At 34.3% G+C, this 21,294-nt stretch overlaps 1 protein-coding gene across 4 annotated transcripts in view; it reads right to left on the minus strand.

The window, feature by feature from the left end:
- ABCA5 (ATP binding cassette subfamily A member 5) overlaps positions 1–21,294 on the minus strand; it is a 57,014-nt gene that overhangs the window by 22,740 nt on the left and 12,980 nt on the right. For all 4 annotated transcript variants that reach the window (XR_009449345.1, XM_059671027.1, XM_059671026.1 and 1 more), the window contains 14 exons: positions 20,424–20,565; positions 19,315–19,503; positions 17,764–17,911; positions 15,156–15,324; positions 13,096–13,154; positions 10,689–10,799; positions 9,391–9,566; positions 8,786–8,905; positions 7,618–7,756; positions 6,271–6,361; positions 5,937–6,076; positions 4,913–5,032; positions 2,620–2,821; positions 1,382–1,551 (listed from right to left, as the gene is read on the minus strand). Coding sequence is in view for 3 of the 4 variants with exons in the window: in XM_059671027.1 (XP_059527010.1) it covers positions 1,382–1,551; positions 2,620–2,821; positions 4,913–5,032; positions 5,937–6,076; positions 6,271–6,361; positions 7,618–7,756; positions 8,786–8,905; positions 9,391–9,566; positions 10,689–10,799; positions 13,096–13,154; positions 15,156–15,324; positions 17,764–17,911; positions 19,315–19,503; positions 20,424–20,565 (1,976 nt within the window). In the remaining variant the exon portion in view is untranslated. The remainder of the gene's footprint in view (positions 1–1,381; positions 1,552–2,619; positions 2,822–4,912; positions 5,033–5,936; positions 6,077–6,270; positions 6,362–7,617; positions 7,757–8,785; positions 8,906–9,390; positions 9,567–10,688; positions 10,800–13,095; positions 13,155–15,155; positions 15,325–17,763; positions 17,912–19,314; positions 19,504–20,423; positions 20,566–21,294) is intronic.

The raw sequence follows: 21,294 nt of genomic DNA on the forward strand, positions 1-21,294 counted from the left end.
GTCACAACATCAGAGTATAAGGCTCCATGCAGTACTATAATTTAGCAACATGAAATGTATCTTAAGGCCCAAGAATCCTAATAAAAGAAAAAATTGCAAAACATAACACTTTCTATTCAAAAGTAGTTTTCTATCACTAAATGCATTTTTCTTCCGAAAGAATAAAAGTTGCATAATAAACTGAAAACCAGATTTTAATAGTGATGATTTTAAGAGTAATTTATAATCATCTCCAACTATGATTATTATTTTAAACCTGGGCAAAGTTCTTCAGTTAATAGTGAATCAAAAGGAAATATACTAGTCCTGGCCCAGGTGGCTTGGTTGGGTGTCATCCAAGACACTGAAAACTTACCATCTGATTCCTGGTCAGGACACATGCCCAGGTTTGGGGCTCAAAGGTGTGCAGGAGGCAGCTGATTGATGTTATGCTCTAGCATCAATGTTTTTCTCTCTCATTCTCTCTCTCTCTCCCCCCTCCTTCCTCTCTCTGTAAAAATCAATAAACGATTCTTAAAAAAAAAAAAGGAAAGGTATTAGAATATAACTGAAGTGCTGGGAGATGTTAAACCTCAAAGAGTTTATAAGTATAGAAAGGGTTGTATGAAATGAAAATTTCTAACATATTTCAGCAAGATAAGCAAATGAAGAGGCTATGGTTTGCTGTAAGTTTGCCAGTTAGTTAATCTCAACTTTCTCTTCAAGACCCTGGGGACCACAAACTATCTTTGTACATAGATGTTGTAGAAATAACTGATCATATATGAATTAATGTTTGTTGGAAAGCAGAATCCTACATCAGTATTTTTTATTCTGCCCGTTGTTCAGCCATATGTTTTTTAAAAAATTCTTTCATATTTGAAAATTATGTGATAAGAATGTTCAATAGCAAATCCAAAAATATGCATTACAAATGTAATGTATTTGATTATAAATATTTACATCTAAGGTGCTTTTTTCTTAATTCGAATGTTTCAGATAACCCTTAAAAATTTAAACATTTCTATTTGGTAGATAACTTCATAAACATTATATGCAGTAACTCTAAAGAGGGCTTTTCAAATTCTGAAGTTTATTTGGCTCATCATAAATTATGAGATGAAACATGCTGCTCTGAGAATGTTTCTATTATTAAAAAGAAACTTGTGATTATAAGCTGTATAAGTTAGAATGTTTTTAAAAACTGTCACCTATACGTTAACCAAAATTTCTTACCTGCAACATATTGCTCAGCATTAATAAGGAGTTTTAATTTGGATTTGTGCAGACAGAACATGCTTTACCTTTCATACATTTCTAAAATCCACATCTCTGACCTATATTTACCCCTCACCCCCGTGCCCCAACCAACACACATTCACAGACCTTCACACACTCTCACCAGTAGAATTTTGAAGAAGCAGACTTGTTTTATATTTATGAGGTTTATCTCCAGGTTTTAGGAAATACAAGTCTGGAACAAGTTTGATCGGAACCACAGCACTTTTAAAAGAGCGATGCACCAAAAACATAAAAATCTGGACTGCAAAAAAGATTAAAAGCAGAAGCAACCTGAAAGGGAAAAAAATACAGTTCAAGGTATATTAATATGTAAAACTATTTTTTAAAATCTTCCTTCACATGTTACTTAAAAGGTACTCATTTAAAAAAAGAAAGAAAAGGAAAAACTTGAAAGGTAATAGAATTTCTAACTATTTCAGGACAATATGGGCAGAAAGTCAACAGTCAATGACAAAATTAAAAGCTATAAAAGTGCATTTTAGATCACACCACTTATATAGGGTATGTAAACCTGTTGTTACAACTTTAAAGAACCAGAAGTTATGTCACATTTACACCTCTATTCTCTTGAAGGAACTAATACCTGTCCTACCTCTATTTAACTACTTACTGTCCTTATATTTTAGAAAAATGTACAATACAAAAATATTTTACATACAAGACGATGAAAATACAAGTGAAATTTTGAATGCCTCAGATCTTTGAAATGTCATCCTAACCACATTAACTCCCATCGTTCCTCTACAGGCAAAGCAAGATGGACTGGAGTCTGTGATCAGCATCATCACTTGCAGCTGATCTGCTACATAATTTTATTACCCATTCAAAATGCCCTTCTACCTGGAAGGCAGACATCCTTCTATCTTATCCTGCGAAATAGCTCTAGATTATGTGTAACAGGTATCACAAGTGAGTAGAGAGAGCTTGGATTATCATGCTTTTAACATTTTTCATTGTCAGACACCCTATTATAAAAAAAAATCTATTTACTATAAATATTAGTAATAGATGCAAAAACAATTGTGAAAAATATGAATGCAGAGTAAAATTTAAATGCAATGACAGTAATTCAAAAATTACACAACTTGAATATATCATGTCACTTCCTCACTTTATAAATGAGGCCAAAAAATGCTATTTTTTAAAAAAGGGTAACGCTCTAATGGTATTCGATAAAATTACTGTAAGCATATTTTTTCTGACATGAGAAATTAGTTTTAATCTTCCAAAACTACGGAGATTATTTAGATATGTCTATATTTTTAAAATTAAGATGGTAATAAATCCAATTTGTACTGTTCAAAACAACGCATCAGGCAGAAGAGTGATTATACTTACACTGATCTCACTGATTTACTTTCCCGTTTCAAGGTTTGGAAATGGAACTTGGCTATTGTATACACCTGCTGCCTCCACAGGCTCATGGTGCTCACGAGGGAAGCCTTGGTTTCAGAAAGCATGAGTAAGCTCTGCTCCATTTCATCAAAAGATTTTGAATCCATTTCTTCCTCAAGTGACTGCTGAGTGAATACACTATAATCTATTTGCCAAAACGAAAGGATAGAAAATGATGATCCATTCCTTAAAATAACGAAAATCTTTCTGAAGCAGGTAAATGTTAAAGCAGCACACATCTGGCAGTGACGTAGGTCAAATGGAACTCTCATATTCTTTGGCAATATTATTAAAACTGAACAGATGCATAGCTTACAACCCCAGAAATTCTATTAGGTATAAACCTGCTGGGAGCCGGTCCATCCTTGCTGTTTCAAGGGACCTGGCATATATGGCATACGGTTCTTAATATGTTTGCTCACCCTCTTGGCGCTGTGTTTTAACCAAAGTCACCTCTCCGAGAAAGGTTGAATCCCCAGGTAGGGATTTTCCCCTGAAGTTAGGGAGGGAATAAAACCCCTCAACTAAGTGCCAGGCGGGTAATTAATCCCTTTAACTATGAACAATCATGCTTAAGCTACATAATCTTTTCTCCCTGGAATGGAGATAAGAAACGCCCTAACCTTTGTAATAGAGATTGATAGGATTGAATCAACTGGTATAAATACAGTTGTAACAAGACAGAAACACTCAGAACTTAGAACAGAATCAAGAAGACAGAATCTACACGGAGCCTAGAGACAGAAGAACTGTGCTGGAGAGACCATGCCGGAGGATCCTGGAGAGGGACTGGCCTTAGAGCCTAGAGACAGAGCCTAGCGCGAGAACATGGCAAGGGATCCTGGACTGAACCTGACTACAGAGATTGGCAGGAGAACCTGACTGGAACCTGGACACTGAGCCTGGCTGGAAAGCCTGGACCAAACCTGGCTGGAGATCTCAGACAGAACCTGGCTGAAGAACCTAGCGAGGGAACATGGCTACAGAACCTCGCTGGAGATCCGAAGCAGAACCTCTCTGGAGATCCAGACCAGAACTTGGCTGGAGATCTGGGCTAGAGATCCTGGCTAGGCTGCTGATCAACTGAACGCTGTCTCCGTGTCCTTCCTTCTTCGCCGACTCCGTCCACACCTTTGGGGACCCCTGGACCTGCTGGGGTTGGACCCCGGCATAAACCCAACAGAGATATGTACATATGTTCACTGAAACACATGTAAAAGAATATTCTTAACTATCACCCTATCCAGAACAGCCATAAAGTGGGAAGAACCCAAAGGCTATCAAAGGTGATAAATAAGTTGTGAAATATTCCTGTAATAAAATAGGATAAAACAATGAAAGTAAACAAACTACTGTCCAAATACAGTAGTATGAATCTTACAATCCTACTATTAAGTAAAAGAAGCCAGACACAAAAGAGACATGCTATGAGTGATTTCATTAGAGCAATGATTTTCAACCAGTATGCCACAAGAATTTTCTAAAACGTGCAAAACCTGCCCGACTGGTGTCGCTCAGTGGTTGAGCATTGAGCCATGAACCAAGAAGTCCCGGGTCTGATTCCCAGTCAGGGCACATGCCAATGTTGCAGCCTTGATCCCCAGTAGGGGGCATGCAGGAGGCAGCCGATCAATGATTCTCTCACTGATGTTTCTATCTCGCTATCCCTTTCCCTCTCTCTCTAAAAAATCAATAAAAACATATTTTTAAAAAAAACATGTAATACATGATGACTGTCAAATAAAAAAAATGACAACACCAATACAACAATAGCCATCCAGAACGAATGAATCAAAATTATACCTATTATTTTGTCAGATTGGTAAAAAATATACTTTTTGGTATGCCACAGTAATTAATTTGTGTGCCATGAGATGAAAAAGGTTGAAAATCACTGTATTAGATCAAGAATTGACAAAACTAATCAATGAATATAGAAATCAAGGTGTTATTTTTATAACTGACTTAATTTCAAACAGATAAAAATAATAAAGAAGAGATGAAAAGTGGCTTCCATATGAGAGCCACAAAGATGACTTTTTGGACTTATGCTACATTTTAAAAATAAGTAAACATTTAAAATTTGAAGAGTGGCATGGAGTAATGCATAAACTAGTATTTACATACAACCTGGCTGTCCTGGCATCCTACTAATTCGACAGTTTAGATGAATGACTTTGTAAGATGAACAAATCTAATCCCTCTCCCTAAAATGTATTGTTACTTTTGTTTTTACCTGCTTGGTCTATTTCTGCTTCAACTTCTAGATTTAAGAATACATCTTCCAAAGTCGTCATGGAAACACCATAAGAAATAACACCCAAACTTGAATGAGTGTCTAGAGCAGAAAATAAACCTGAAAGATATAAAAGAATGTTGTATAGTTAAGCATACTGTCATGAATTATTCTGAAATATTGTTTTAAAATAGGATGTGTCTAAATTTACTCTGCTGGAACAGTGGTCCCCAATTTAACATTCTTATAAATTACTAAGAGCCCCAAGGAATGTTTATGGAAATATACGTGTTAGATATTTATCGTATTATAAATGAAAAGAAATATTTTACAGGACAGAATGACAGGCAGGGTACATTAAGTTGGCATAGGTAATTCAATCCAGTTAGTTAATGATTCTGTTTTACTTCTTGAAAGAACCCAATTAAACTAACAATAAATTTCTATCTGATTATGAGATAAACGCTATGAGAATTCTGCATAACACATGTACAGTAGTAATATCCTTTTGGTTCTTAAGAGGTCCCTAAACAGATATAAGAGATTGAGTTTCAGTTCCACATTACAAAGTGAAAAACTAATAAAAATAACTCAATGGTTTAACATATAATAATGTATTTTATCATGAAATCAAGAAAAAGGGAAAAGAACTTGAGGACATAATTATACATGTGGTATGTATATATATGTAAGTGTATACACACACACACACACACACACACACATCTTATTCTGAAGCCTACAAATAGAGCAATTTCTTTATTTCTTGACAACAAAGCAAACACAATTATTTACCGAAGTTAATATACTACAGTTTCTTGCATGCTGTTTGTAAAAAAGAGAAACATGTTAGCTAATAGCATTTCTGATTTTCTAAAACAAAATAAAGTAGAAACAGATTATTAACTCTGGGCACCTGGGAGCATGTAAATATCACACAGAAAAGTAAAAGAGTAAACTAACAAAACCTACTCCTAATGCAAGATCCTGGTTCAACCCCCAAGAAACTGCAAGTAGGTAATACCTGAAAATTTGTCCATGTCCTTGAAAGGCAAGCTATACACAAGTTGTTGGTCATTTTGCTGTAATAAAGTAGCTCCAGGTACATGTTGTTTAACCAGAGAAGAAAGAGATTCTGTGGCACAGTATCTGTCTATGTACATGCTAGAGAAAACAAAAAAAAAAAACCCATAATTTTTTTATGATTACTCAGTAAATAACCAAAAAGTAAACTCTGAATGCTTTAAAGTGAGTGCCAAAAAAGTAAAACTGTCCAAAGCACATTAGGGCAAGCCCTAAGTACAACAATAGATCAAGAATATAATAAAGAATAGAGCCAATAAAGAATGGATAGATACCTCAGACGGTAGCCAATCCCCCATTTACTTTTGAGAAACATTGAGGAACCAACACATTTCAACATTCCTTGTGATATAACAGCTTTCCTATCTGCAAACAGAGATTTGCATTTCAATTTTTAAGTTAGTAAGAGCATTAATAACTGGCATTCATATTGTATGGATTAATATGTGAGAACCAATGTATTAATCGATTAAATTATCACAACCACCTTATGAGGAAGGCACTAGATTATCACCACCTGCTTTTTAGACGAGACCACTGAGGCAATGAGAAACTATACAATTTGCCCACATTTCACATATTAAATGACAAAGCCTGGAATTGAACCCAACCAGTCTAATTCTTGAGTCTATTTTCATAATACTGCTCCATGTATCGCAGACTCTTCCTAAGACTTACTATGCAAGCACTTTGATGATTTCCTTAGTCAATAAAGAAAAATAATTTTTTTTAAAAAGCAACAGAAACAAAATGTTAGTTGTTTTAGCAAAGATGCTACTGAAAAAAAAGGAATGACATGCCAAATTCATTAGATTATATTATAAGCAGAAAGAGGATGCTCTAGAATTTCAAATTCTTGGACTTGGTCAGTTATTAAAAATGTGTTGAATTTTTTCATACATGTGTTTGTGTTGAGACTTGTGCAGAAACCAGTTAATATAGCAGACCTGGAACTATTATTCTTTAAATAGCCTGCTTACAATGTTGGGGCCCTTTAAACTGGAGTCTGGAAACATGGATTTTAGGAGTGTTCCCACCATCCCCAGAACAGATAAGGGTGCTCACCGTACCTAAACTTTACAAACAACGTAGATTATACTACACATCTGCTTTTGTCCTGGGAATCTGTAACTTGGGCACATGCTAGGCAGAGGGTGCCGATGTGACCAGTGCCCAATGAATACCTTGGGCACCAAGTCTCTAATGAGCTTTCCTAGAAGACAATTCACACGTGTTGCTAACAATTCACTGCTGGATAAATTGGGCACATTCTGTGTGACGCCACCGTGCAAGGATTCTCGGAAGCTTGTGTCTGGTTTCCTCCAGACTTTGCCCCAGGTGCCTTTTCCTGTTGCTTACTTTGCTTTGTATCTGTCAGTTTCATGTAATATATGCATGAGTGTGACTATGCTGAGTCCTGCGAGTTCTCCCGGCAAATGATTAAAACTTGAGTAGTCTGAGGGCCTCTCCAATACAAAAATACGTAACTTTTAAAAGATGTTTACACCTTTCTTAAGAGCACCAGCTTCCTTATTTATTCCTCAAAATTTGACTCCTCTATGTCCAATCTCCCAATTGGCCCCATGACCTTATCCTTTAAAAATAAAAGTAAAAAACCTCACCAGCAAGAATGTCAGCTTCATCCATGAAATGAGTACTAAACACTGTAACCCGATTAGATTTTCTGTATTTTAGAAGATTCCAAACAATATGCCGAGAGCAGGGGTCCATTCCAGCTGTTGGTTCATCTAGCAAGAGTATCTGTGTGAAACGACAAGGGGAGGGCAGGGAATCCTCATGAAAACTAAATATACAAAACTTATGTGAACATAAAGGCTTCCCCATTTCAAATTATCTCCAATCGGAACTCTATTAGTTCTGAGTTTTTCGCTCACATGTGAGCATAGATTTTAAAGTTACTGGTTTGGCACATGAATATTTTACTTGGTTTAATTATAAAATACTAATGTCTATAATGTAAGATATAAGTGTAATAAGAATCAGATAAATTTAAAACAAAACATTAAGTAGATTGTTTTTATCTGAACAATCAAATGCTGTAAATATAACAGTTGCTTGTTAGAGAAGCAATTTGTTTTAAGCATATTTTCAATTTCAAGAAACATGGTGGTGAGGGTTGGGAGAAAGATAAATGAACATAAAGCCAGAACCCAGAGCCATCCCTGGCTGCAGCAGCAAGGGCAAAAGTGACAGGATGGTAGGGACCCCTGGATCTCCTAGCTGTAGGCATGTATCTAGCAGTTTTCTAGCACTTTGCAAAGGATCTTATCAGCTAGTTCTGTGTTTATAAGGACAGAGAACAGCACAAAAGAGACACATACAAAATTACATCAGCAGGCCAGTGAAAAACGAAACAATTCTTTTCATACTATTCTAAGAATTTTATTATGAGCTATCACAGATATACAGTAAATTCTAGAGAATAATAGAGCAATACTGTTATAGCCACCAGTGAAATTTAACAAATATTATTCCTGGCCATATTCTCCTCAGATCTTTTTTTAAAAAAATAAATAAAAACTTCATGGCTATAACTAAAGACCGCCCATTCCATTCCTCTTCCCAGTGGTGACCACTATCGTAAAGATGTTATGTATCTTTCTGACTTCAATTTTAAAACCTTATTACTGTAATTACATTTATAATAACATACAGTATTTTGTGCATGTTTAAATTTCATAATGTGTGTGTATATACATCGTTCTACAACCTATATTTTTATTTAGCATAACTTAAATTTATGGCACCAGTGACACAATATTTGTTTACCTTTGGATTGCCAAGAACAGCAATTCCTAAAGACAGTTTTCTTTTTTGACCACCACTTAACTTTTTAGCTTGATTATCTTTGATAGCCTGCATATCTAAATCCAGTAAAACCTTCTGCACCTGTAAAAGCAAAACATGAACAGTTATTTTTAAAAGTACACCATTTACATAATTATCGCTATTAGTTTTTAAGTGTTCCAATTTTAATATCAAGCTTTAAAATGTTATTTTAGTGCAGAATTTAATTTTGCCATATATTCATATGTACTTTTGAAATAACAGATAAAAAGGTTCCTGAAGGAAAGGTCTGTTTGACTTTCGTGTGATTTCCTGGGTAGTGGGGAAGGGGATCAGGGCAAAGGCTGTGTGTGTAGGGGGAGATGATGTGAAAGGAAAGAAAGAAAAGAAATACCTATATTGGAGACTAGTATCCTCCAGATGAAACAAGGACAGTTTTACACATGCTCAAAATTCGAATTCTCTGTAATGATTTTGTTTACTGAATCAAAATAGGTTTTTTACTGAGATTTTCAAGCATATTTTTATTACAAAAGGCTGCTAATTTACAGGGAATAAAAGTAATGAATTCAATATGAATAACATACTTCTTGTATTATATTATTAGCTGGTATTCCTTTGACCGAAGCCAAAATGGATAAGTTTTCTTCTACAGTCAAAACATCAAAGTGTATATCTAACTGTGGGCAGATGCCAATCATTTTTCTTGCTTCAAACATTTCATCTATTTCTGAGACACTGTGTCCATATATAGATGCAAACCCTAAAACCAAAATATATACATTCATATTAAATATATTGAGTATTAAAAGTATATGTGGTTTACTATATACACTAATAATTCAGTTAATTGTATATCAGACATATAAGGTAAGAATTAATATGAATTTGGAAAATACAATGCACCCTCATTTCCATTCTGTCGGTGATTTACTTCCACTTATCATTCAATCTCCTTTTCCCTCATCTCCAGGACATATTACATAGTGGAAAGCGCAAGGAACCAGAAGCTTCATTGGTGTATTATTCACACTGATATTTCAGTAACAATCTTCCTTCATTTCCAGGCATTACACAATAGTGGAAAGAACAAAGAGATAAAAACATTCCCCTAACTAGCAGGAATCAATCTGAATTCCAGTTTCTTCTTACATAAACTGAATACAAATATTTACCACTTACGAATTATTAAATCAATGTGATAATGTAGATTCATAACAAAAATTGCACATTCTTATATAAATTTAAGATATGAATACAAAGTGACACAATTATAAATAAGCTTAAACATTAAACTATGATTTAAAAGATTCAGATTCAATATATGGAAATTTGGCCCTTTCCTAAAGTAAAATATTATACCACTACTCTTTGCTTATTGTGGAAATATGGAACTGCCATATTGAATTCTGATCTACAGGGCAATCACATATAACAATTATATGTTTGAGGTATTGTTCTTAAAATTCTATTGTAGGAAATGGTATTGCCATTTATTATTCTTTCCTTTTGAACTATTGTCACATACTTAGAAACCTGTATCTATTTTCTCAACCTGAAATATGTAATATTTGCATTGTATGGCTCATTTAATATCCATGTAATTAGTTATTTATCCTTCCTTGAAAATGAAAAATACACTATCTGATAAAATAGGTACAAAATTAGAACCTTTTTACTTTATGAATCGCTTTTAATTTCCTATTAAAAACAAACGTGTATAATAAAAAAAGATAAAACACCTTTATAGACACAAAAGTTGGTTCCAAATCATTGATAAAAATCGATCGTACATATTTCAAGGATAATTATGCTGTGACATCTTAGTTAACAATACTAAAATAAAACAAGTAAGGGTTTTTTTTTTATGTCAGAAAATTCTCACCATCAGAAGGTGGACATAGGCCACAAAGGATATTCATCAATGTACTCTTTCCTGTTCCACTGTGTCCAAGTAATGCAGTAATCTGACCCTCATATATGTCAAATGACAAATCTAGTTCAGGGGAAAGTGGAGAAGATTCAAATATAATTTTTATTTCTGTTGAGCTATACAAGATAATTCATACTAGTTAAACAAGTCAATAAATTTAAGACAGATTTAAAGTTACTAGCATATGTATGTGCATCATGTTTAATATTATACCATAATAATAATTGTTATAGTCAATGATATGAACAATAAGCAATAAAAATAAACTTTTATTTTTTGTTCCCCTGATTTAGAGGGTGCATAAAATATTGGGAGAGATCTGTATACTCACTTTGGAGAATTTCCAAAGGAATTAAAATAGATAAAAAAAACAAACAAAAGTTTCTTCCCGAGAGTATTCATAGGTATGTCAAATATATTGGCCAAAAAAAAGCCACCCTAGAAATTAGTTAATAGCATGGGAATAGTAAACACTTGACAGGTTTAATTTAAATAAGAGAAAAATAGAACAAAGAAATGTCACTGGATGGATGTGTCAATCATTGAAGGAGGACAGGAAGCAGGGACCTGAAAACCCAGCTTCAAATAGAGGGGTGGGCAAAAGTGGGTATACAGTTGTGAGTACGTGAATCCCAGAGTTTATTCTTGTATTTTTATTTATTAAGCATTGCATTATTTATTCATATTAAACTGTAATCCTACTTTTGCCCACCACTGTAAGTATAGCCTTTCATTTAATGAAGGTGATCTGGGATTTAGTATCCCGAGAGCTGTAGGCCAGAAGTAAAAAATGAATCATCGCTCGAAGATTACATTATCCAGACTCCAAATTATCCCTGCAATTATTCATATACAGTATACAGCGCTCAGCCAGTAATAATCAGGCAAGAGAAAGCAAGGTAAGACCAAAAACCAACATAAAAGATAAACAATAAAAATAGACCTAGAAGAGTATATACTGGCACCATATGAGAAGATTTTAAATCATTATGGTATATGGTATCATATTCACAAAAGAATGTTGGCAAAGAACTAAAATCTACATAAAAGAACCAAGTGGAAAGATAAAAACTATAAAAGGTAAGTGAAAAAGCTTTCAATAGCTTTCAAACTATAGGGAAAATCAATGAACGACAAAAGTTAGAAGAAAATACCTAGACTAGAGCACAGAGATAAAAGTGTAAAGAACTTGGAAAAGAGAATAAAAGACAAATAGAATAAAGTGAATAGTCATAGCAAGTAATAGGAGAGAAAAATAGGACAAAAGATTGAAAAAGAAATGGCTGAGAATTCTCTAAAACAGAAGACATCAAGCCACAGATTCAAGATGCACTGTACGACCAACGCAGAATAATGGTAAAAACAAAAACATCGCTGACATCGAGTATAGTAAAATTGCTGAAAACCAAAAATAAACAGAAAGATCTTAAATCAATAACACTAGTTAGTAGGTAAATGCAAATTAAACCTTGTTAACATATCAGTGTACTCTACCACAATAGCTAAACCATTGACAATACCAAAGGTTGGTGAGGAACTGTCATACATTCTGGTCATAGCAAACAAGGGTACCAACTTTAGAAAAATGCTCCAGTTCTTACTAAACATATGATCTAGCAATTCTACTCATGACCTATTCTACTCAAGTATCGTCGTGCACCACTTTATGACGGCCATATGTGCTGAAAAATGCATTATTAGGCAATTTCATCCTTGTGTGAACATCATAGAGTGTACTTCCACAAAGAGCTATACTCTTACACCACTAGCAGTGCAGTAGATTGTTTACACCAGCATCACCACAACACAAGTAAGGCTTTGCGCCACAATGTCACAACAGCTACCATGTCACTAGGTGACAGGAATTTTTCATCTCCATTTATAATCTGATGGGACCACCTTCATATATGTGATCCCTCCTGCCCCCTCCAAGCAGCTCACTCGGTCTCTGTTAGTATGTGTATCAAGTATATATATTCTGTTGGTTCTGAAGAACCCCGACTGACCCACTGCTATACAACTACAATTCTCAGGACAGCCCCTCACAAAAAAAAGAATTATATGCACAAAATATCAGTAGTGGCGAGGCTGAGAAACCTGGTGTTAACCCAAAAGAAAAAAAAAAAGCAACTAATCTGTATACTCATGCACAAAAATAAAAGGATAGTTGAATATTTTTCATCTTAACAGTTATTACTTTTTTCTTTTACTACTTTGATGTTAGTTGTATTATGAATATTAATCACATAAATAAATGTAAGTATCCCTAAAGGAAAAAGAGAAAACTGTGATAAAGAAGCTTAAATATCCCAAAAATTGTTTTTCCACTTGTAGTTTAATACTAAGGAAAGCTACTTACTTCTCAAAGCCTCCACACTGTCACCTTTCTTTCTGTAGGTCTTCTGAATACCATTGATTCTGAAAAAACACCATTTTATATTTTAAGTATTTAAAGCAATTTATAAATGTGCATTTCCATGAACGTTTTCTAACCAAATCTGTCATATTTTGTAGAGAAAATAAAGTACATCCCTACTAAAATAATTAATCAAAGAGAGCTAATCTACACTAACAAAGAGAAACATGCAAATTGGTGTCACTCTGCTATGCCCACCAGCCAATCAGAGCAACTATGCAAATTAACCCAACAAAGATGGCGGTTAATTTGCATATGCAGGCATGGAGTAAAGACTGAAGGCTCTGGCTGACTGAAGACTGAAGAGGCTTGGCTTCTCCGCTGCGGCCTGGGTCCCAGGTGCCGGCAGCCAGGGGAAGGAAGGCCTATTGCACGAATCTCTTCGTGCAATGGGCCTCTAGTAATAATTATAAAAGCATTTGTAAAAAAACTACAAGACAAAATTATAGTATCCCTCTCCATTTTAGATGTCATTCATTCATTTTTCATAAGCCAACTTCTAAAACAAAGTGAAGCATTTAACTCAAGCAATTTAGAAATTTCTTTTCATCTTTGATACTTTTTTGTTTGCAAACTAATCAAATACTTGATTTTAGGCAGATTAAAAAACAAATGCTATTTATTTCACATCAGTACACATTTCAAACTGTCAATAAATGTGAAGTGATTCTCTCATTCCACTTTAAATGTTTTACATATTTTACAGAATTAATGGTTTTATTAACCGGTTTGAATTTTACCCTTGAAAAGGCAGACCACTGGCCCATTAATTATATCCTAAGTATTTCTCTTTCCCCAGATTGTATACATTTTTCTTAAACTTAAAGAACAAATTACACTTCACTTTTTCTTTCATTTTTATTTCTGCTCTTTTTCTCATTATTTTTTAATTTGGTTTTGACTGATCTAGCAAGAGATAGTGATTAATTTCTTTGGTTCTTAGAAATTAAACAGATATTCTAATTATATCACAATACCTAAGGGTCTATGAAATTAACAGAGGACAATTGTATAGGTTGTATCCTGAATCAAATTATAAAGTTAATATTTATTGCTTTAATCCAATACCAAGAAAGTTTAAAATAGCTTAACTGTGTAAACACCCAGTTTTATTACTTTAAAATCTTTTCCTTAAAACAAAAATGTCAAACCTAGCAGCAACCTTATTCTAAATGGTTGCAAAGAAGGTAAGAACTTAAAAGATAAGTAGCTCTTAACACTGTTTTAAAAATCATGAAATGTGTACCAAATCTCCTAACATAAATTACTTACACACCTTATCTACACTAATAAAAGAGAAAAATGGTAATTGGCGTACGATGATACCCTTTTCATTGGCTAATCAGGGCTATATGCAAATTAACTGCCAACTAAGATTGGCAGTTAACTGCCAACAAGATGGCGGTTAATTTGCATATGTAGGCACAATGCAGGGAGGCGAAAGGGAAAGCAGGAAGAAGCCCCCTGCCACTGACAGTGATCGGAAACCCGGGGGAGCTAAGAGCTGGGGGGCAGGGCAAAGGCGGCCCTGGGGCCGCCTTTGCCCTGCCCCCGAGCCATGATCGGAGAATCAGGTGCCTTTTCCGCCCTGGCCAGTGATAGCAGGAAGTAGGGGTGGAGCCAGCGATGGGAGCTGGGCACGGTCGAAGCTGGCAGTCCCAGGAGCTAGGGGTCCCTTGCCTGGGCCTAAAGCGAAGCCCACGATTGCGGGGCCGCTGCAGCTGTGGGTCCCCACTGCCCGGGCCGGACGCCTAGGCCAGAGGCGTCAGGCCTGGGCAAGGGGCCGATCCTGCGATTAGAGGGTGATGGGGGTCAACGCCTGAGGGCTCCCAGTATGTGAGAGGGGGCAGGCTGGGCTGAGGGACACTCCCCCCCACCCCCCCTCACACACACCCAGTGCACGAATTTCGTGCACCGGGCCCCTAGTTTAAAATAATAGGATTTAAATGTGGCATGTTCCATCAGCAATTCTTGTACCTAAATTGCCAAAAATTAAGTCATACCTTATGGCTTCTTTTCCTATAAATTCTGAAGAGACGGGCTCAACAATTTCACTAAAACTAACATTCCCATTAACATTGCCCTCTGATAATTCTTTATAATTTCTTTTGTTCTTTGACCAATACGATGGCTTCAGAAAATATAAAGATGATCTCCGTAAGCCAAATTCCCCTGAAAAATAAAAAAAACTGAATTATCATAACAAGTTCTTTCTGAAAACCAGTTTTATAGTCATAAAGATAATATGTGAAATATATAACAACCTAGATCTTGTTTAGGTATAAAGTACTAAGTCAATACTGAGATATAAAATATTATCTCAGTCAATAAATAGTTCAGAGTTGCTGAGAATGCATGGGAATGTAAAGGTGAGTAAAGCACATTTTTTGCCCTAAATTTGTGAGTACACATATACCAAGTGGCTAAAACACAATGCAGAATGTGAGGCATGTCATCCATAATGCTATTAAGAGTCTAGAAGAGGAAACATTTATATCTGGCTAGGGGAAATATTCTGAAAGCTTGAATGTATCATCTTAGAGAGTCTTTGAAAATAGGAAGTTTTTAGAAAAGTTAATATAGTTCATAGAGAAGACTTTTTAGAATTAGGAGACTAATACATCAACAGGACAAACACAGGAGACTTATATATGGTAGACAGTGATAGCTGCCCACATAGCATGTACCCATTTTCCCCACCAAAACTGACACTTTACAAAGAATATCGATGGGGGTGGGGATGGGGGTAATGTGGGGATAAGGACACATATGTAATAACTTAATCAATAAAGAAATTTAAAAAAAAAGAATATCCACTCCTAGACGGCCACGTTTCAAAGAAATCTGACCCTAATTACACAGAAGATTCTAATCGATCTGATCAGTTCTTAACATGCTCTAGTGATTGCTACTGCCCCAGCCATAAGCATGTAACCAATCAGACAGAAGCAAAGGGCTTAGATGGGAGAAAGGTTTGCCCTCCCTCTTCCATTGGCCATGAAACAAAAAAGCATAAAACCCCGAGCTGATAAGGAGAGCAAACTGCCAGACTAGAGACAAAGCTGGCAAAAGCATGAAGACAATGGGTCCCTGATGACATGGTTGAGCAAGTCAAACAACTTGAAAGCCATCCTATCTCTGGACTTCCTTTGAAGTAAAACAATTGATTTCCTTCTTGTTTAAGCCAATAAGAAATGATTTTGTAGCTAAAAACAATCCAATACACTGAATATATGTTCAAATAGGACTGTACTAATGAATATTAAGTATAATACGGACAGGGATGGTGATAAGGAGAGATTAAATGTAAAAGTATTGTGGAGGACATTAACATATGAGTTTCTATTTAATCAGGATATGCCCACTAAGGATTTTGAGTGGATGATTAACCTGATTAAAGGAAATAGTGAAGTTCTTTGACTTAAGGTAAGGAATTACATGAGAGTCTAGACTAGTGCTACCCAATACAACTTTCAGCAATGATGGAAATGTCTTATATCTATGCTAGACGATATTGTCATTAACAGCCATATGTGGCTACTAAGCACTTGTAATGTGGCTTGTGCTATGAGGAAGTGAATTGTTAATTTATTTAATTCTACTTAATTTAAAATTTAAAAGCCACGTGTTTAGCGGTTACCATATAAAACAGTGCAGGTCTAGAACACAGACAAAAGTAATGAAGAACTCAAGGGGAAAAGCATAAGGGATACTGGGTATTTCAATAATATTTTGAATCTATAGGAATTTGCTGTAGATCAGTGATTTTCACCTCATGGCACACATAAACTAACTACTAGAATTCTGTGGCACAGCAAAAAATGTTATATCTTTAGCTGGTCAGACAAAAAAAAAAAAAAAAGGTATAGTTTTGATTCATTCACACCAGACAGCTATTTTGTTTTGTTGTTGTTGTATTGGCTGTTGTTTTATTTGACAATCTAAGGGAAAAGAAGTCGGTGCCCTGACTAAATAGGGAACACACCCGTTCTTGAAAATCGTTCCTACAGATGCGAGATAAAAGATGAGAGGAAAGGTAGGAGATACAAGATTGCTTCACAGTTTTAGATCTTAGAGGGTAAAATAATGAAACACTTTAGCCAAAGAAGACTGAGATAGGGAAGTACTAAGTTAAGAAGTTCAGTTAGGGACTTAAGGTTTTTAAAACAAACTGCTCTTGCCCTAGCCAGTTTGGCTCAGTGGATAGAGCATTGGCCTGTGGATTCAAGGGTCCCAGGTTTGGTTCTGGTCTACAGCACATGCCCAGGTTGTGGGCTTGGTCCCCAGTGAGGGACGTGCAGGAAGAAGCCAATTAATGATTCTCTCTCATCATTGATGTTTCTCTCTCTCTCTCCCTCTTCCTTCCTTCTTTCTCTGAAATAAAAATATATAGTATATTTTTAAAAAACAACTGCTCTCTTTTTACACAATCTTCTTATGTTCACTAGTGGTTAAGACACAGGTATAAGGTACACTTATTTAAATTAAATTAAAAGCTTTAACAATGAATATAAGTTGGGTGCTTTGGCTAAAAAAGAAAGAAAATTAAGTTGATCCTATGTGGACAAAACTAAAAATCTTCAAAGTTAAATCCAAAAACTATGTGCATACCTGGAATGACTTGATCAAGATAAACAGCCAAGAGGATATAGAATATACTATTAAGTATTAGCATGATAATAGTAATAATTAGAGGATATGGACCTTCAATCAAATTATAAAATAAAGCACCTTCATTAATATCTTCCAAATGCATGACCTGAAGAACAGAAACACCAACTTTATTATACAAAAATGATAAAAATAAGCAAAAGCTACCACTACTTAGAGTTACTCCTTATATCCAGAGTGACAGTAATCAAACTGGGCTGTTTAACAGATTAAAATCTACCAAATTAGTAACATAAATTTATAAGGAAAACAGTAAGAACCTTATCTTAAGTTTATCACAGCAATCCCTTTCAATCATGTTTTAAATGTGGTGCTTCTAAAACTAGTATACATCCACTTCTGGGGTATTGAATTATAATACTATTATCATCAAATTAAATAAAAATAAAGTATGATGTTAATACTAATGCAAACAAAAGACTTACGGTCCACATAGACGGCAAACAAATTAAAATTATTTCATTAGAGAATAAAATTAATGTCAACATCTTTTCAATACTGAAAAGGGACAAGGTGCTAGAATTAATTAAGCTAATTATTAATAGAATTGTTAAGTTATTGATGGTAGCAATATGTGACAGAGCAGAGAGGACTGTATTAGAGGTTGAGGCCTCATTTAGCTTGTAGGCCTGTCAGTAAGTGAATATACTGTAACTATACCAACTTTCTGAATTTCAGCCTTATCTATGAAAAGAAGATGAATTAAATGACACTAAAGGTCCCTTCCACTCACCTTCCTAAGTGAAGGGGACTCAATGGATTTCCAAAATGTGTTAACAACAGCTCTTAGGTCTTAAGTTGTTAAAATTTCTTTAACTCAATATTTTTAAACAATCTATCTTAAGTCTCTACCCAGCAAACATGAATAATGTCTTATACTAAGTAATTCATTTTTTCTCTGACATTAACCAAATGTACGTTGTTACATAAAAGTTTCTTATAAGAATTTTTCCCTTAGGACCTACTAGCTCCTGTAAAGACTAATAAAAAATCAAATTTATAAATCTAAATATTATTTAGGTGAGTGATAATCCCATGAATCCTGGACCAATAATATCCACCAGGTCTACTTATTTTATTGCTACAGTCATGACATATTTGTTCTGCTCCACACACAATTTCCTCCAGACACACATCTGAGATTATTTTACAACAGGCAGCAAGGTAACCAGGCCATAAGCAATCTAAATTACCTGACACCTAAACTAATCTCTTCTAACTGAGTTATTGCAATGAACTAGACTGCTGAGATATACTAACACAGAAAGTGGAGAATTTACAAACAGATAATATAAATGAACAAATTAAAAATGGAGAAAATATAAATGAAACCAATATAAAATGTACTTCAGTATTCAAATATTCCTTTCTCAGATTTAAATTTAATTTTTTTTTCAAACCACAGGTAGTATTCATGGTAATATAACAAGCTGCATGAAGCTGAAGAGAAAAGACAACATTTAGTGAAAGCAACATAAATATGTCACGTACCTGTGCAATACCAATCAAAAAAGTACACTGACAGAAGGGACTTAAAAGCCACACCAATGATTTGGGAAAACTTTCCATGAGGACTATCAAAAGGCCAACAAATCCAAAAGCCACAGTGACTAAAAATTCAACAATTCCCACATGTTTTGACTTTTTAAACAGAGGTGTCAGCATTAAAGCAAAAAATACCTATAAAATATAAATATTAAGTTTAATGCACACTGTTCACATACATTGGTATTAAAACAAATACAATTAATTTCTAAATGCTACAGTACGATATTTTATTTTCATACAAATAGTGATATACATTTAAAAATTTAAACTGAAAAATTTAAAAACTGCATAGTATCTATCTAGTAGGCAAAAATGATCACCTCTAGTCTATAGAAGCCATAAACAGCTATGTTTCTGGAGTTAGATGTATACATATATGAACAAATCAATAAATCAATAAGCTTTTAAGTACAGATCCCATCATTAAAGTTTTATGTATCAATATGAAACAAAATTAGTTAAAAACTGGGCAATTATATAGAAAAGTATACGAGTTATATGTAAATTATTATGTTAAAGAGAAGAGGTGATAGTGAAATATTTAATAACTGGCACAGCATGGGTATATAAACCAAGCAAGATGGAAACTGGAACCACTTAAAACAAAGGCTGGTCATTAACAGCCAGCATTCAGCCAATATACTTAATGGATACCAACACTTCCAAAGAGCTGTATTTACAAAGACATTATCTTAAGACAACATCATCCTGTAATATAAGTTAACTTTCAAGATTTCATGAAAACAAAGGAATAAAAAGTCCAGTACTATACAATCTTAAATGCACATGTTATATGAAGAGTAAAAGATAGGTTCAGAGGGTTTGTATGTGAAATACATCATATAAAAACAAGTTAAATTGAAAATTTGAGACTATTTTGTAACTTTCCTAGAATGAGGTATAATGATGCCATATGTGTCATTTATCAATAACCTCATAACAATATGTCTTTCTTGGGAAATTGACTATAAATAAGCCAAAGAATAAGATTTTACTACATTAAACAAATATTTTGGCAGTTCCTTATTCCTATTTCAAGTTGAAATACTTACAGATGACAACCCATACAGGAAAAAGAGTAGAAATATCACAACGCAACTACTTTGAGGGAATAATGCAGAAGTTGTTGCAATAACTGCCATTAGAATGGACATAAGAAAAATCAAACTTGCATACAGAAGAACCCAGGAGAGCCTAAAATGAGAATACAAATACATTATGGTTAAATGCATGGGGTTTTAAAAATTCAAAACAAATCACTTTAAACAAAATTTCATCTTTATTTCAGCCATTATATTCTTAAAATTAAGTCAAGCTATTAATTTCTGTATATATTCATATATTGAAAATGAATACTCTTGTATGTAATTAAAAATACAGTACTAGTTAAGTTATACTCTGATATAGATATTAAATGATTATCTTTGCAAGAGTAAAAAAATGAGTTATTATCAATCATGGTTAATTTAAATTTAATATTTCAAAACTTCAATCATACACATTACTTCTGATTTTCTTAAAATACAAGAGTTTAATGACTAACAATTTTCTTTATTGCATGTGCTACAAATAAAACCCCTGATAACTTATGGTATTTTAAACAATAAAGACTACATCACTAATCAACAACATACATAATATATTTACACATCAGATCAAGGAAATCAGTAACAGATTCACTATAATTGTTCGAAATTTCACCTCAAATCAGAGCTCAATGGAATTTCTATAGCAGTTTCATTTTATCTTTACTTTTCAAGTTAATAGATGATGATTTAATATATGCTATCATAAAATCACTGAAATAGAGCTAAAGGATACCTAAATTTGCAAAATGCAACTCATCATTTTACAGAGGTAAAACTGAAGCACTGAAAGACTATTTTGCCTAAATTCTTCCAGCTACTGCTTCCTCACAAAATA

The sequence above is a fragment of the Myotis daubentonii genome, chromosome 16, assembly GCF_963259705.1.
Source record: "Myotis daubentonii chromosome 16, mMyoDau2.1, whole genome shotgun sequence".
NCBI classification, from domain to species: Eukaryota; Metazoa; Chordata; class Mammalia; order Chiroptera; family Vespertilionidae; genus Myotis; species Myotis daubentonii.